The sequence below is a fragment of the Hypanus sabinus genome, chromosome 2, assembly GCF_030144855.1.
Source record: "Hypanus sabinus isolate sHypSab1 chromosome 2, sHypSab1.hap1, whole genome shotgun sequence".
Taxonomy (NCBI): domain Eukaryota; kingdom Metazoa; phylum Chordata; class Chondrichthyes; order Myliobatiformes; family Dasyatidae; genus Hypanus; species Hypanus sabinus.
Window position 1 is genome coordinate 155,424,216 of NC_082707.1, and position 13,477 is coordinate 155,437,692.

Here is a 13,477-nt window from a genome sequence, read left to right on the forward strand (position 1 = left end):
CATCTTGTAGTAAATTGTTGAATTTGATGAAGCATAGGTAAAAAATTCAGTCTAAATAAATCTTTATATTTCTTGGTGATTTTTATACCTAAATAGATAAAGTTATCAGTAACAACTTTAAATGGTATCCTGTCATTCAATAAGGTTTGCGCGTTTAAGGGGAATAATTCACTCTTATCTAAGTTTAATTTATAACCAGAAAAACTACCAAATTGAGCCAACAAGGATAAAATAGCGGGAATAGACCTGTCAGGATCAGAAATATATAACAGCAAGTCATCAGCATAAAGTGATAATTTGCATAACTTCTCATTACGGGTGATACCAAAAATATTAGGAGATTCACGAATAGCAATGGCTAAAGGTTCTAATGCAATATTAAATAATAAAGGACTTAAAGGACAACCTTGTCTCGTACCACGAAATAATTGAAAAAAAGAGGATCTATAATTATTTGTAAGAACAGAAGCAACAGGTTTATAATATATTAATTTAATCCATGATATAAAATTAGGACTAAAATTAAAATTTCTCAATGCATTAAATAAGTATGTCCATTCAACTCTATCAAAAGCTTTTTCAGCATCTAATGAGATAACACATTCTGGGGTGCTCCAATTATATCATAGGTAATTTTTTTTTAAATGGGATCAAAGATAATGGACTTCTATTTCAGTTTGGGGGATTCAGATATAAATGATGAGGGAACATTAGTTTCTTTCACAGATGTGCTGTATTGTGCTGTAGGTTTTCTATGGTGCAGGAGCTAACCAACAGGATAAATGGATTAGTAGTTTGAGAAGCGGCATGTTCCTTCCACCATCTACACCAAGCTTGTATGTTCCCATTGCAAACGTTCTATAGCACCAGAAACCTATCAATACTTTTGGGAAACGATGGGTGAATTCTAGTTCATAATACTTGGAATCCAGCCTCTAAATGTGCACAAAGATATCAACTGCTTACTGCACCTCAACTACCAAGGATGGGTGACTTCAGTTCCGAAGTGCAAATCCTGGATATTGTCCAATTTTCCCATTATTCTTGCAGATTAGCTCCAATCCAGCAGAAGCTTGTTGGAGTTCAGATACGTGATAGAGTCTGGATTGTAGTGAAATAGACTAAAAAGTGTTGGGTTTTCACTAAGATTGTCTCTGTTGTGAGCCTGTTGGTTAGGATTGTAGCTGGCATGCCATCATGAAGCAAAACTGAGATAAACTTGAATATACTGAACCCTTATGGATAGAGGTCCAAAAATTTGCCACCATCTGAATGAAGAATTTTCTTCACATTCGGTCAAGCATATCATGACATATACCAATAACTAATTTATTTTGTTTTATCTATCATCATGGCCCCAAAATATCTGTGTTAGCAGAAAACATTAACACAAAAAAATCATACTAAAACTCTCAAGAGCCCTGCTGCTCTTTTAGACAGTGCTTCACAGAAAAAGGTTAACTCCTAGCCAAAAGGAGCTACAGAGTATTCATGACTTAGGATTTAATAAATTAATTGCCCTGTAATTCAGCATATTTTGCCTCTGTGTAGAGATTCTGCTTCTGTACCAAAACCCAGAATGTTTGCTGAGAATAACAAGGAAATCCAGGGGTTAATAATCTCAAATGGAAATTGTTCCTGAATTGGAAGCCACCATGTCTCAAGTGAAAAGTAAAAACTTTACAGACACCTGATTGCCAAGGTCTAGCAGAAAATCAGTAACCTAAAACTACAGTAAGCAGGAGACTTAACTTGCTGACAACCATAATATGCATAGGGTTCTCAGCATTATTCATGTTATTTAAAGGCCAAACTTTCAAGGCCACACCCAATGAAAACCAAAAACAACTAAATTTATCAGAGATAGAGTGGTATTCAACATCGACTGAAAGGAATATATCAACAATAACGCTATCCTTGATGTGAACAACTTGGACTATATCCTACAGCAACCTATCTATATGGTTCAACCTCATTCTCACTTGTGACCAATAAGAAGCCTAAAAGATAAATAAACTATTTTTAAAAATGAAAATAAATTTAAAAAATAAAGTCAACTGAAAAAAAAACACATTGTAAGCAGATTATATTGGAGCTGAAGTTCTTGAACCTAATTATGTAAGGCTCTAAAGAGATTACAACAGGAATATTGTGAAGTCTCCTAACCCAAACTTGTGATAAAAGTTAGTGCAGCAAGAGTTAACTAGATTGATTCCTGAGTTGACCATATGAGAACGGACAATGAACACAGATGACTGAATCAAGCAGCACAAGAGATGAACTTGATGGAAACAATAAGAAATTCTTACGAAGCTCAACAAGTTAAATATGGAGATGATATTTCCCCAAAATGAATTATTTGAACCAAAGGTTTTACCTCAGGGAATGGAGTCAGTCATATTGTATAGTGATGAAAAGAAATATTTTCACTCAGAGAGTACTGAGTGACTATAGCAACTCATTCATTTACTTTTTCCAAGACATACATTTATAGAAATTTGAACATTCTGGGAACCAGGAAAAATGGTGCTCACATAAAAGATCAGTGAAAATCTCCTAACAGCACAGTAAGCACAAGATTGAATTACCTAGAACAGCTTCTTTTCCTTCTATAGAGAATGAATAGGAAGTGCCTATTTTCTTTAAAAGAAGGATTGATGAAAAATCAAGCATTTTATTTTCATAGTTATTGGTAGAAAAACTAGATGGGAATGAAATAATTTTTTTTTCACTCAGAGGACTACAACTCATGGTCTCAAAGAGCAGCTGACACTCATACTTAATGACTGTAAATCAAATGGATGGAAACCAAATATTCTGAAGCAGCAGAGAAATATAGGAATCCACATATAGGAATGAATGTAAACTGTGCACAAGAATTCCCAAAGGCTGATGGAATATTAACCTTTCTCTCATGGAATTTTCAGTGCACACGGATAAAATTTATATCATAGGCTTACAGTATAAATAGTCCTGGTCTTTGCAACAGTCTTAAGAACACTGGAGTGAGTTCAGAGCATCTCTCTCTGGGAAACATTTACTGACATTATAGGAGACAGGGCATTTACTCATCAGATTACAATAGGGCAAAAAATAGATTCAAACAGGCAAGTTGAAAAGACCTTGCATATATTTGCTTCAGAGTAAAAGATGACAGGTCTAATTAACCTCTTCAAAAGGATGAATGATTTGAAAGGATATAATGGATGAGTGAGTTCAAAACATTGAAGCATAAACGTAAAATTAAAACTAGCCTCTTCACATGCAAGTGTAAAGTTGGAACACTGATTACCTAAATGGTATTGCAGGTGGGTACACAGAAAAATTCAAAACTACTTGCCAATTTTTAAAGGGCAAGTATTAAGGATCAAGAAATCATTAGGTTTCATTAGGTTGGAGTAAATGAAGATGTCACAGATGAAAATAATATAATTTAATGTGAAGTTTGCAAGAGCTAATTGCATTCCTGTTTCAGCTTTCAAAATTAATTAAATACTGCAACACCAAGAATACCATCTCAGCTCCGGATTTGTCCTCAGGGTTTACTCCCGAAGCTTTTCCCATAAGTGGGTATGGCTGCAAGGCAGTGGAGGTTTGAAATCAGAGTTTTCCCTTTCTTAGATGGACTGCCGTCCCAGGCTGACGAGCTCCATCTACCCGAAGCACTGTTTTTAAGGTGCCAAGACCTGCGTTCGCCCCTTCTCCTGTCAGTAGAAACAGTTCCGCTGGGCTTAGAGGCTAAGCCACATGAGAAAGCCAGGAGTTGGACTTGATTGTCAGAGGCTATTTGAGGCACATGCCGTGAGGAGCACTTTTAGGTAGTGGGAGCTTGTCCCACTACCACTCCTCGGCTTAACAACCTTGACATCCCTAAGGCAGTCCGATGTTGTCTTCAACCTCGAAGGAGTTGTCTTCAACTCCTGCAACATCACTGGTGCCAAGCTGTATCGGCGCTTGCCCTTCCCTTGGACAGCGTCGGTGACATGGAGGGGGAGACTTGCTACTTGGGCAACTGCCAGTCTTCCATACAACCTGGCTGAAGCAAGACTTCCCAGGCGTAGATCCATGTTCTCACAAGACTAACGGATGCCATCCAATAATACTATAACTTTAGTAAAAATAACACACAGAATAGCAGTAGTAAATGTAATTAACTGCCTTATTCCTGGGATATTGAATTTCCTGTGGACTAAGGAAGAGTAATCATAGGCAAGCAAAAATAAACTCAGTATGCAGCTGAAGGGTAAAGTGGGTCATACAGACTTTATGAAAGAATAGGTGGGGGGAAGAGAAAGCAAAAGCTAGGGGATTGTGAGATGACCAGGGAAGCAAAATCTGGAAGGAAATGAGAGACAGATAGACAGAGAGACGTCCGATATGCTTCACTTGACAAGTACCCTGAACCTTAGTAATAATCCAAAGCTTTAGTTACTAATAAAGCAATATTTTATCATTTTATGTACTTGCATTGACGTTTCTTTAGGAGCTTACGTGTTCCCACCATAATCTGAGTTCAGGAGAGCAGCCAGAATTTTTACGTTGAGACTGAAGGTAGACACGTTTGCAATTTATGCATTGTCATGTAACACAACTTTGTCTGGAATGTAATTCCTTGGTAAATCAATAAATATCTGCTTGGTAAAATATGCATCCTTGTGATTCATGGTGAAGGTAATGCTAAAAGCATGTCTTAGTCATACCTTTGAGTTTGCTGCCATCTGCTGCTGCTGTTGAAAGGTTTTCTTCAGTTCCATGTACATCACTTGAACTTGAAAGCTGGTTTCATGAAATACAAAAAAAAAGTAAAATTTGACAAAGAAGTTGCATAAATGCATCAGACCTAAAAAGAGAACAATTATTTTTTGAAAAACTGCCTCTTTTTGGAGCTGGGAGAATGGGATGCAGTAGTAGTGAAGAGAGACAGGGAGAGAGAAGTGACACATCTGACCTGCCCTACTTTTTCCACATTATGCTACAATTTCCAATCAATTCCCTCCACTAGCATCCAGCCCACCCCCATTTTCCTCCCGAGGTCAGCATGCCAGAAGCAAATTCCTTTCTTTCATTTACTGGACAGTATCACAGCAGGTAGGCCCTTCAATCTTGCACCCAAAGGCTGTGACTATTTAGAACATTGTTGATGATGCTGCTCCAACAAGGGATCAGTGCATGCTTCATGCTCAGAGGACACTACCTAAAGATCTTTTTTTGGCAATATGCTTAGAGATTTAATCACTTTCCTTCAATTAAATTTAAAAAATTACATATTTGAGGATCATCACATTTAACACACACAAAATGGTTGAGGAACTCAGAAGGTCAGGCAGCATTTATGGAAAGGGATAAAGAATCATCACTTTTCACTGACGTCATTCATCCAGTCTGGAAAGGAAGAGAGAAGAAGCTAGAATAAGGAGGAGGAAGGGGAAGGAGTACAAGCTGGAAGGTGATAGGTGAAGCCAGGTGAGAGGGAAGGAAGGTGGGTGGGACCACAACAGGGAGGATTTCATAGTGGCAAACCTTTTTAATTCCATTCCCCATTCCCGTTCCAACATGTCAGTCCACGGCATCCTCTATTGTTACAATGAGGGTGCTCTAAAGTTAGAGGAGCAATACATCCATATTCTGCCTAAGTAGCCTCTAATCTGAGAGCAAGAACATCAATTTTTCTGAATTCTGGTCATTCTCCCCACCCCCTTCTCCATTCCGGCTCCCTTCTTACTTTTCACCTCACCTGACCTGCCTATCACCTTTCTCTGGTACCCATCCTTTTTTTTCTTCCATGGAACACTCTCCTCTCCTTTCAGACACTTTCTTCAGCCATTTACATTTTCCACCTATCTTTTCACTTCAACATACCACAAGACTGCCACAAGTTGACAAGAAGCAGCCACTTTCAGACAGACCAACTTCACATAAGTGTGAGTCATTCAATGAGAGTTCAGAGCTGTCATGTTCTCATAAGATTTAGAAGGTATAGAGAATTCTTTCAAGGAAGCCTAAATATCAAGGAAATGGAGGACTGGACAAAAAATAAAGGAAACATATGACAGGTCTAGAGAACTGAAACAGAGGGGGAGCTTACAAAAATATAGAAGTTATAGAGGAAATTAGGAAGTTAAAGCGGGGCATGAAATATCACTGGTGGACAAGATTAAGAAAAAAACAAATTATTTTAGAAGTATATTAACAGCAAGAGGGTAATCACAAAATTTTTAGGACCCAGTGTGGACCAACCAGACATAAGGCACAGATAAGGTTCTTCATGAATACTTTCCATCTATCTTCACTGAAGGACATTGCAGTTGGAGATGACTGAGAATGGAGAAACAACAAAATTCCAGAATATACAGTGCCGTCTAAAAATATTCAGACTCCAACCCTTTGTTCACATAAATGAGTATTACAACCAGAATTTGTGTTTGTAAATCACATGTCCATTTTTCCCATAGTAGAACTCTTTAAAAAAAAGGGAAAATTGCAATTCACAGAATATTTTAAAAATTTTATTTGAAATATCAACAGTTTAAAAGCATTCCTCCCCCTTTCCTCAGTACTTAATTGAACAAACTCTTGCAGCTATTACAGCCAGTAGTCCTTTTGGATAAGATTCTATAAGCTTCGCACCATGTGATGCAACAAGATTGCCCATTCCTTCTTACAAAATTGCTCAAGCTGTGCCAAGTTAATTGGGAGTGGCAGTGGAGAGCAATCTTGAAGTCTTGCCAGAGATGTTCGATCGGGTTAAAGTCAGAACTCTGACTGCGGCAATCAAGGACATCAATTTTCTTTATTTAAAGCCACTCCATGTTTCCTCTGGCAGTGTGCTTAGGGTCACTGTCCTGCTGAAAGATGAACTTCCCCCCCCTTTGGAAGCTTTCTGGCAGAGGCTAGCAAGTTTTCAATCCAGGGTCTCTCTGTAGTTAGCAGCATTCATTTTCCTAGCAATCCCGACCAGATTTCCAGTCCTGCTAAAAAGCATCCCTGTAGCATGATGTTACCTCCACCATACTTTACAGTAAGGATGGTATTACCTGGCTGATGTGCAGTATTAGATGTGTGCCCCACCAATCGCTTAGTGTTGAGGCCAAAAAGTTACACTTTAGTCTCATCTAACCACAAGACCTCCTTCCACTTTACTGCATCTTTGGTGATGCTTTGCAAAGTCTTTATGGGCAAAGATGGGCTTTTTTTTAAGCCAGGGCTTCTTCCTAGCCACTCTTTAATAAATGCTCTTTTTGTGCAAGGCCTTAGAAATTGTGGAGCCATGAACTTTATCTCCAGATGCAGCCACTGACTTCTGCAGCTCACTCCGAGTGACTGTTGGCATCATAGTAGCCTCTCTTACAAGTGCTATTCTTCTCCAGCAACTAAGTTTAGAGGGACAGCCTGACCTAGGTAGAGTGGCTGTGGTTTCATACTTTTTCCATTTTTTCACAATGGACCACACTGAGCTTTAAGTGTATGCTTTAAGTTTAAGCTTTAAGGTATGCCCAGTGCCTTTGAGATGGTCTTGTACCCTCCCCCAGATTTGTGTTTCTCTATGAACGTGTTCCTGACTTTCTTGAATGCGCTTGTCTTCGCTTTCATTTGGTCTGTTGAAAATGTAGGAACAGTATGCTATTCCTACCATACTGTTGGACCTTACAGAGAGAGGAGTATTTATTCTTATGAATTCATTGAAAACAGGTGATTCTCAAATTTTCTACATCAACAAATTGATTGCGTTGGGAAGGTAATATATAGCATTGCAGCTGAGAAAAGGTAACATAGTAATCAAAAAGGGGATGAATTCTCTTTCAGCCTCAAAACTTTGGTTTTTAATTTTTAGTAAATTGTTGACTGGTTTTGAAATTTTTCTTGATTTGCATGGTGCACAGCATTTTGCTGATTAGCTCAAAAATTCCTACTTCAATACATTTTAAATTTAGATAATAAGACAGTATAATGTGAAAATACCTTTACAAGGAATTGTACAAAAACGGTATTAGCAAGACATCGTCAGGGACTACTGAGATATATCTCAAACTGCAAAGGACGAATTAGCTGGAGCACTGATAGAGGTTTCTAAATCTTTGCTGACTGCATGAAAAACCCTCCAAGAGGACCATAACTTTGTTTACAGGGCTGAAAGCTTGCATGCCTCAAAGACCCAGAGAGCTTTGTTGGCTGGAGTCGGACTTGTGCCTTGGCTCTTGGTAAAGTCACCCACGTGAAACAGGTAAAAGGGTAGAGGCCTGACTAAGAGTGGTCCACTGGTCCTCCAGGTTTGGGGGCTCAGCTCAGAGCTAGCAATCCTAACTGGTTCAAAAATAATTATTACAGAAACAGCAATGAAGAATCCTTCTACACCTGTGTGTAACAGTATGCCTAGGTCTCCACCTAGAACTTGCATGGCTGACAGTAGTGAAAACCAAGAGGAAGCTACTGGCATGATGAAGGAAATGGCACCAAGTCAAGACCAAAATTGGTTGTTGGAATAGCAGAAATGTGTTGTTACAACCTACAAATACTGGGCGTCAATGAAAGCAGATGACAGGGTCTGGCTGACTAAAGGCAGCAACTAGTGAAACGGTTTTAATCTCAGGAAGGGAATATAGTCAGCATCATGATGGTGTAGTTGTCATTTTGAAAAAAAGGCATTGAGAAGTATTTGCTGAAGTGGAAGTAGGCTGAAAGGGAAGCAAGTGAAAATGGGAGCGATCCAGTGCTATGCTCCAACTAATGATAGTGACACTGAAGGATGTCTTCTACGAGCATCTGCAATCTGAGGTAGAGTTAACCATACCATAACATAATCATTGCCATGGAAGATCTAACTGCCAAAGTGGGAAATAACAACTCACACTTAACTAGGATCGCAGGCACTCATGGATGTGGAATAACAATGGTGAAAGACTGGTGGAATTCTGTGCCATGAACAACCTGGTCGTAGAATGGATCCCCTTTCTGCACCATGAAATATACAAACTGACATGATTCTCATTCAATAGATGTGACAAGAACCAGATTAACCATTTGATCACAAACACGAGAAAATCTGCAGATGCTAGAAACCAAGCAACACATACAAAATGCTGGTGGAACACAACAGGCCAGCAACATATATGGAAAAGAGTAAACAGTCAACGTTTCAGGCCGGGACCCCTTCATCAGGTTTGCTGCGTGAATTAAGTCACTGGAAAAAAGTACTGTTAGATACAAAGCAGCTTCTTATTCGACAAAACAAGATACATCAGGCATCATATGGAGACGCTTTCAGTGGAAAAGGTCTGTCTGGCCCAACGTGGGACTTGATATTTTATGTGCTAAACATCAAAGGGAAATTCCATACTTGCAATGTGTCCACAACACTTCCTTTGAAACTACACACAAACTTCTCACCTCCTGATTCACAGCCACACCATAAACATCTAAATTAATTTTAACTAGCATTATCTGGTCCGTGATTTAAGGCTTTTATGAACTCAGTGTTCAGAGCTGCACTTTAAATTAAATCTACAATTCATATTCAGATTTCAATTGGTGTAGTCATTTGCTAAACGTAAATGTGCTAAACCCTAAAATCACTCAGTCAGAACTGGAAAAAAAGATGAGAAGTCAGAGTAAGAAGGTGGGGGAGGGAAGAAGGACATTCAAGGTGGTTGGTGATGGATGAAACTGGGTGCCGGGGTGGGGGTGAAGTAAAGCACTCGGAAGTTGATTTGTGAAAGACATAAAGGGCTGGAGGAGGGGGAATCTGAGAGGTAGAAACTCATGGAAAAAAGGAAAGGAGGTGAATCATGAGAGGGAAGTGATGGCAGGTAAGGAGATAAGGGCAAACACGAATGGGGAATGGCAAGTGAAGGGGGGCAATTATAGGGAGTTTGAGGAATCAATGTTCATGCCTTCAGGCTGGAGGCTACCCAGAGGGAATACAAGGTGTTGCTCCTCCAACCTATGTGGCCTCATCAGGGCAGTAAAGGAGGCCATGGAGTGACATTTTGGAAAAGGAATAGGAAATAGAATTGAAATAGGTGGCTACCAGGAGATCCTGCTTTATCTGGTCAACTAAGCATAGGTTTTCGACTGTGGTCTTCCAGTCTACGTCAGGTATCACTGATATACAGGAGGCCACACAAGGAGCACCAAATACAGTAAATGACCCCAACAGACTCACAGGTGAAGTGTCAGCTCACTTGGAAGGACTGTTTGGGGCCCTGAATGGTAGTGAGAGAGGAAGCATAGAGGCAAGAGTAGCACTTGTTCTGCTTGCAAGGATGAGTACCAGGAGGGAGGTCTGTGGCAAGGGATGAATGTGCAAGGATGTTGCTTAGGGAGCAGAAAGTGGAAAGTTGGTGGGGGTAGGGGTTGGGGAAGGACATATGTGCTTGGTGGTGGAATCCCATTGGAGATGGCAGAAGTTACAGAGAATTATATGATGGATGCAGAATTTTGTGGGATGGTAGCTGAAGACAAGAGGAACACCATCCCTGGTGTGCCAGTGGGAGGATAGACATTCGTGAAATGGAAAAGATGCAGATGAGGGTATCATTGACAGTGGAAGAAGGAAAATCACTTTATTTGAAGAAGGAGGACATCCCATTTGTTCTGGAAAGAAAAGCCTCATCCTGCGAGGAAAAATGTAGCAGAGACAGAGGAACTAAGAGAAGGGGGTAGCATTTTTATAAGGGACAGGGTAAGAAGAAGTATAGTCCAGGTAGTTATGAGGATCAGTGAGGTATAAAAGGTATCAATAGATAGACTGCCTCCAGAGATAGAGACAGAGAGATTGAGAAAGAGGAAGGAGGTGTTGGAAATGGACCAAGTAAATTTGAGGGCAGGGTGGAAATTGGAGGCAAATTTGATGAAGCTGACAAGCTCAGCATGGGTGCAAGAAGCTGCACCAATGCAGTCGTTGATGTAACATAGAAAGAGTTGGGGAGCGATACCAGTATAGGCTTGGAAAGTGGACTGTTCGACATAGCTGATGAAAAAGCAAGCATAGCTGTGACCCTTGTAAGTGCCCATGGCTACACCTTTGGTTTGAAGCAAGTGGGAGGAGCTGAAGAAGAAATTATAGAGGGTATCCAATTCTGCCAGATGAAGGAGAGTGGTGATGTAAGGGAACTGGTTTGGTCTGTTGTCCAGAAGCAGAGAGCTTTAACGCCTTCCTGATGGGGGAGTGGGGTGTGAATATCCACAGTGAAAATGAGACAATGGGGGCCAAGGAACTTGAACTCATTGAAAAGATCCAGAATGTGTGAAGTGCCACAGATGTAGGTAGGAAGGGACTGAACTAGGGGGAATGAAATAGTTGAGATATGCAGATATAAGTTCATTGGGGCAGAAACAAGCAGAAATAGGTCTACCTGGATGGGCAGGTTTATGGATCTTGGGTAAGAGATAGTAACAGGAGATGCAGGGCAAGGGAGGGCAAGGGAGGTTTGTGGCAGATCCCCAGAGTCAATAAGGTTGATGTTGGTGGGGGAGACAATAGTCTGGTGCTCCTTAGTGGGGTCCTGTTCGAGGGGTAAGTAAGAGGAGGAGTCTTAGAGTTGTCACTTGGCTTCACCAAGGTAGAGGTCAGTTCTTCAGACCACTACAGCACCCTCCCTTATCTGCAGATTTAATGGTGAGGTTAGGAATAATGCAAAGACAGTGGAGAGCAGCACGTTCAGAAGGAGTGTGGTTAGAATTGGAGAGAGGAGCGGCAAAGTCAAGACAGTTGATGTCTCATCGGCAGACAGCAATAAAAAAAATAAAAAGCAGGCAGAAAGCTAGAGCAGTGCATCCAGGAAGAGGAGGAGGATTGAAGATGGGAAAAGGGGTCATCAGTGCAGGCTGGAAACTCCTTGCCAAAGAAATAGGCCCAGAGACAGAAGCAACAGAAGGGGTCAGTGTCATGGCGAGGACAGAACTCACTAAGGTGTGGGCGTAAGGGTACAAAGGTGAGGCCCTTACTGAGAACTGATTGTCTTGCCTCAGAAAGGGTAAGGTCAGAGAGAATGGTGAAGACCCAGCACAAATAAGAGCTGGTAAAAAAGAAAGGGTTGGTAGTGTCAAAGGAGAGGGGAGGATTGGGGTGTTCAGGGAAGGTGGAATGGGAGTAAGATGGAGTCTCTGAAGACCCAAGAGCTGACGATGGGACCTGAGACACACGGGAATGCAGAGCGGTGGTGGGGGAAGGGGAGACTGGGGTTCCAGCGGCAGTGTGTAAAATCTCGGCCTGGACGTGCTGTCGGTTAAGGTCCATGCTGGAATCAGTGTTAGAGGTTGTACAATAGGCACTTTGAAGGTGTCCAGGATTGTTGGAACCCACATTGATAGCAGTGGAATCTGGGATCTTAATCTGTTCAGGATCATTGGAACCATCAAAGTCAGCTGCAGGGATCATGATCTGGGGACATCTGTCACTGCCAGCATTGGAGATGGCAGGTTCTATAGTCTTCGAATCCTTGCTGAACATGAGAAAAGTGACGAACCATTGATTGAAAGTATCGGACAGGTTCACTGCAGGTGGCAGAGAGAATCCCGGAGTTGAGGCAGCGACTGGGACAGGGACACCAAGTACCTCCTCATAGCAGACAGTGCGGCACATAGAATGTGGGTGGAAAAGCAGTCAATTGAATGCGAGTACCTGGGATCCTCAGAAGGACTATTTCATGACTAATGGTACATGGAGACAATCCTTGCAGGATGTAAAGGTGAAGAGAAGAGCAGATACAGGAAGTGATTACCACCTTGTTGTAGCAGTGATGAAACTCAAACTAAGAAACACTGGGACGAGAACACATGTACAAAGACATTTTGAAGTTGAGAAGCTCAAGGTGTGAGACCATTGTGAGATCTGCTTTCACTATTCAGTTTAAGAACAGATCTCAGGGCTTGCAAGAGCTTGACAAGGATGCGTCAGTAGACAAGATAAACACAGTGTGGAAACAGATTCCCACAGTCTTCATGGAGAGAAGCGAGGCTTCTCTAGGATACAGAGCTAGAAAAAAGAACAAAGAATGGATACAGTAGGAACCAATGGACAGCCTTTGAAGAAAGACAGAAAATTAAGAAGGAAGTGTTAGAGGCAAAGTCAATACAAATTAGGATGAAAATTCAACTAGCATATACTGAAGCTAACAACAAAGTGAAGAGATTTGTTAGAAAGGTAAGAGCATCTACATGGAAAACCTTACAGAGGAGGCCAAAGCAGAAGCCAGTCAAGGTGATCATGTAAATATCATAAAATTACAAAATTAGTATGTGGTAAGTACCAGACCAGATCCAGTGGGCCCATGAAAGGTAGGAATGGTCTGCTTTTAACAACTGAGAAAGAGCAAGAGGTAAGATGGACCAGAGTATTCAGATTATTTCAGAGATTTCAGAGTATTTTTGAATAGACTACCACCAGAGAAAGAATCTGATGTACAAAAGGCAGCAGAGGACTTTGGCATCAACACAGATCCACTCAAGAAAGAAGAGATTGTTGCTACGATTAAATCAG

At 40.8% G+C, this 13,477-nt stretch overlaps 1 protein-coding gene across 2 annotated transcripts in view; it reads right to left on the bottom strand.

Annotated features, from left to right (window-relative positions):
* kiaa0586 (KIAA0586 ortholog) overlaps positions 1-13,477 on the bottom strand; it is a 524,067-nt gene that overhangs the window by 500,270 nt on the left and 10,320 nt on the right. Inside the window, exon 3 of one of the 2 annotated variants that reach the window (XM_059957145.1) lies at positions 4,701-4,776. In XM_059957145.1, the coding sequence (XP_059813128.1) occupies positions 4,701-4,776 (76 nt within the window). Of the gene's footprint in view, positions 1-4,463; positions 4,547-4,700; positions 4,777-13,477 lie in introns of those variants that run through there. The other variant, XM_059957155.1, reaches the window with a different exon arrangement.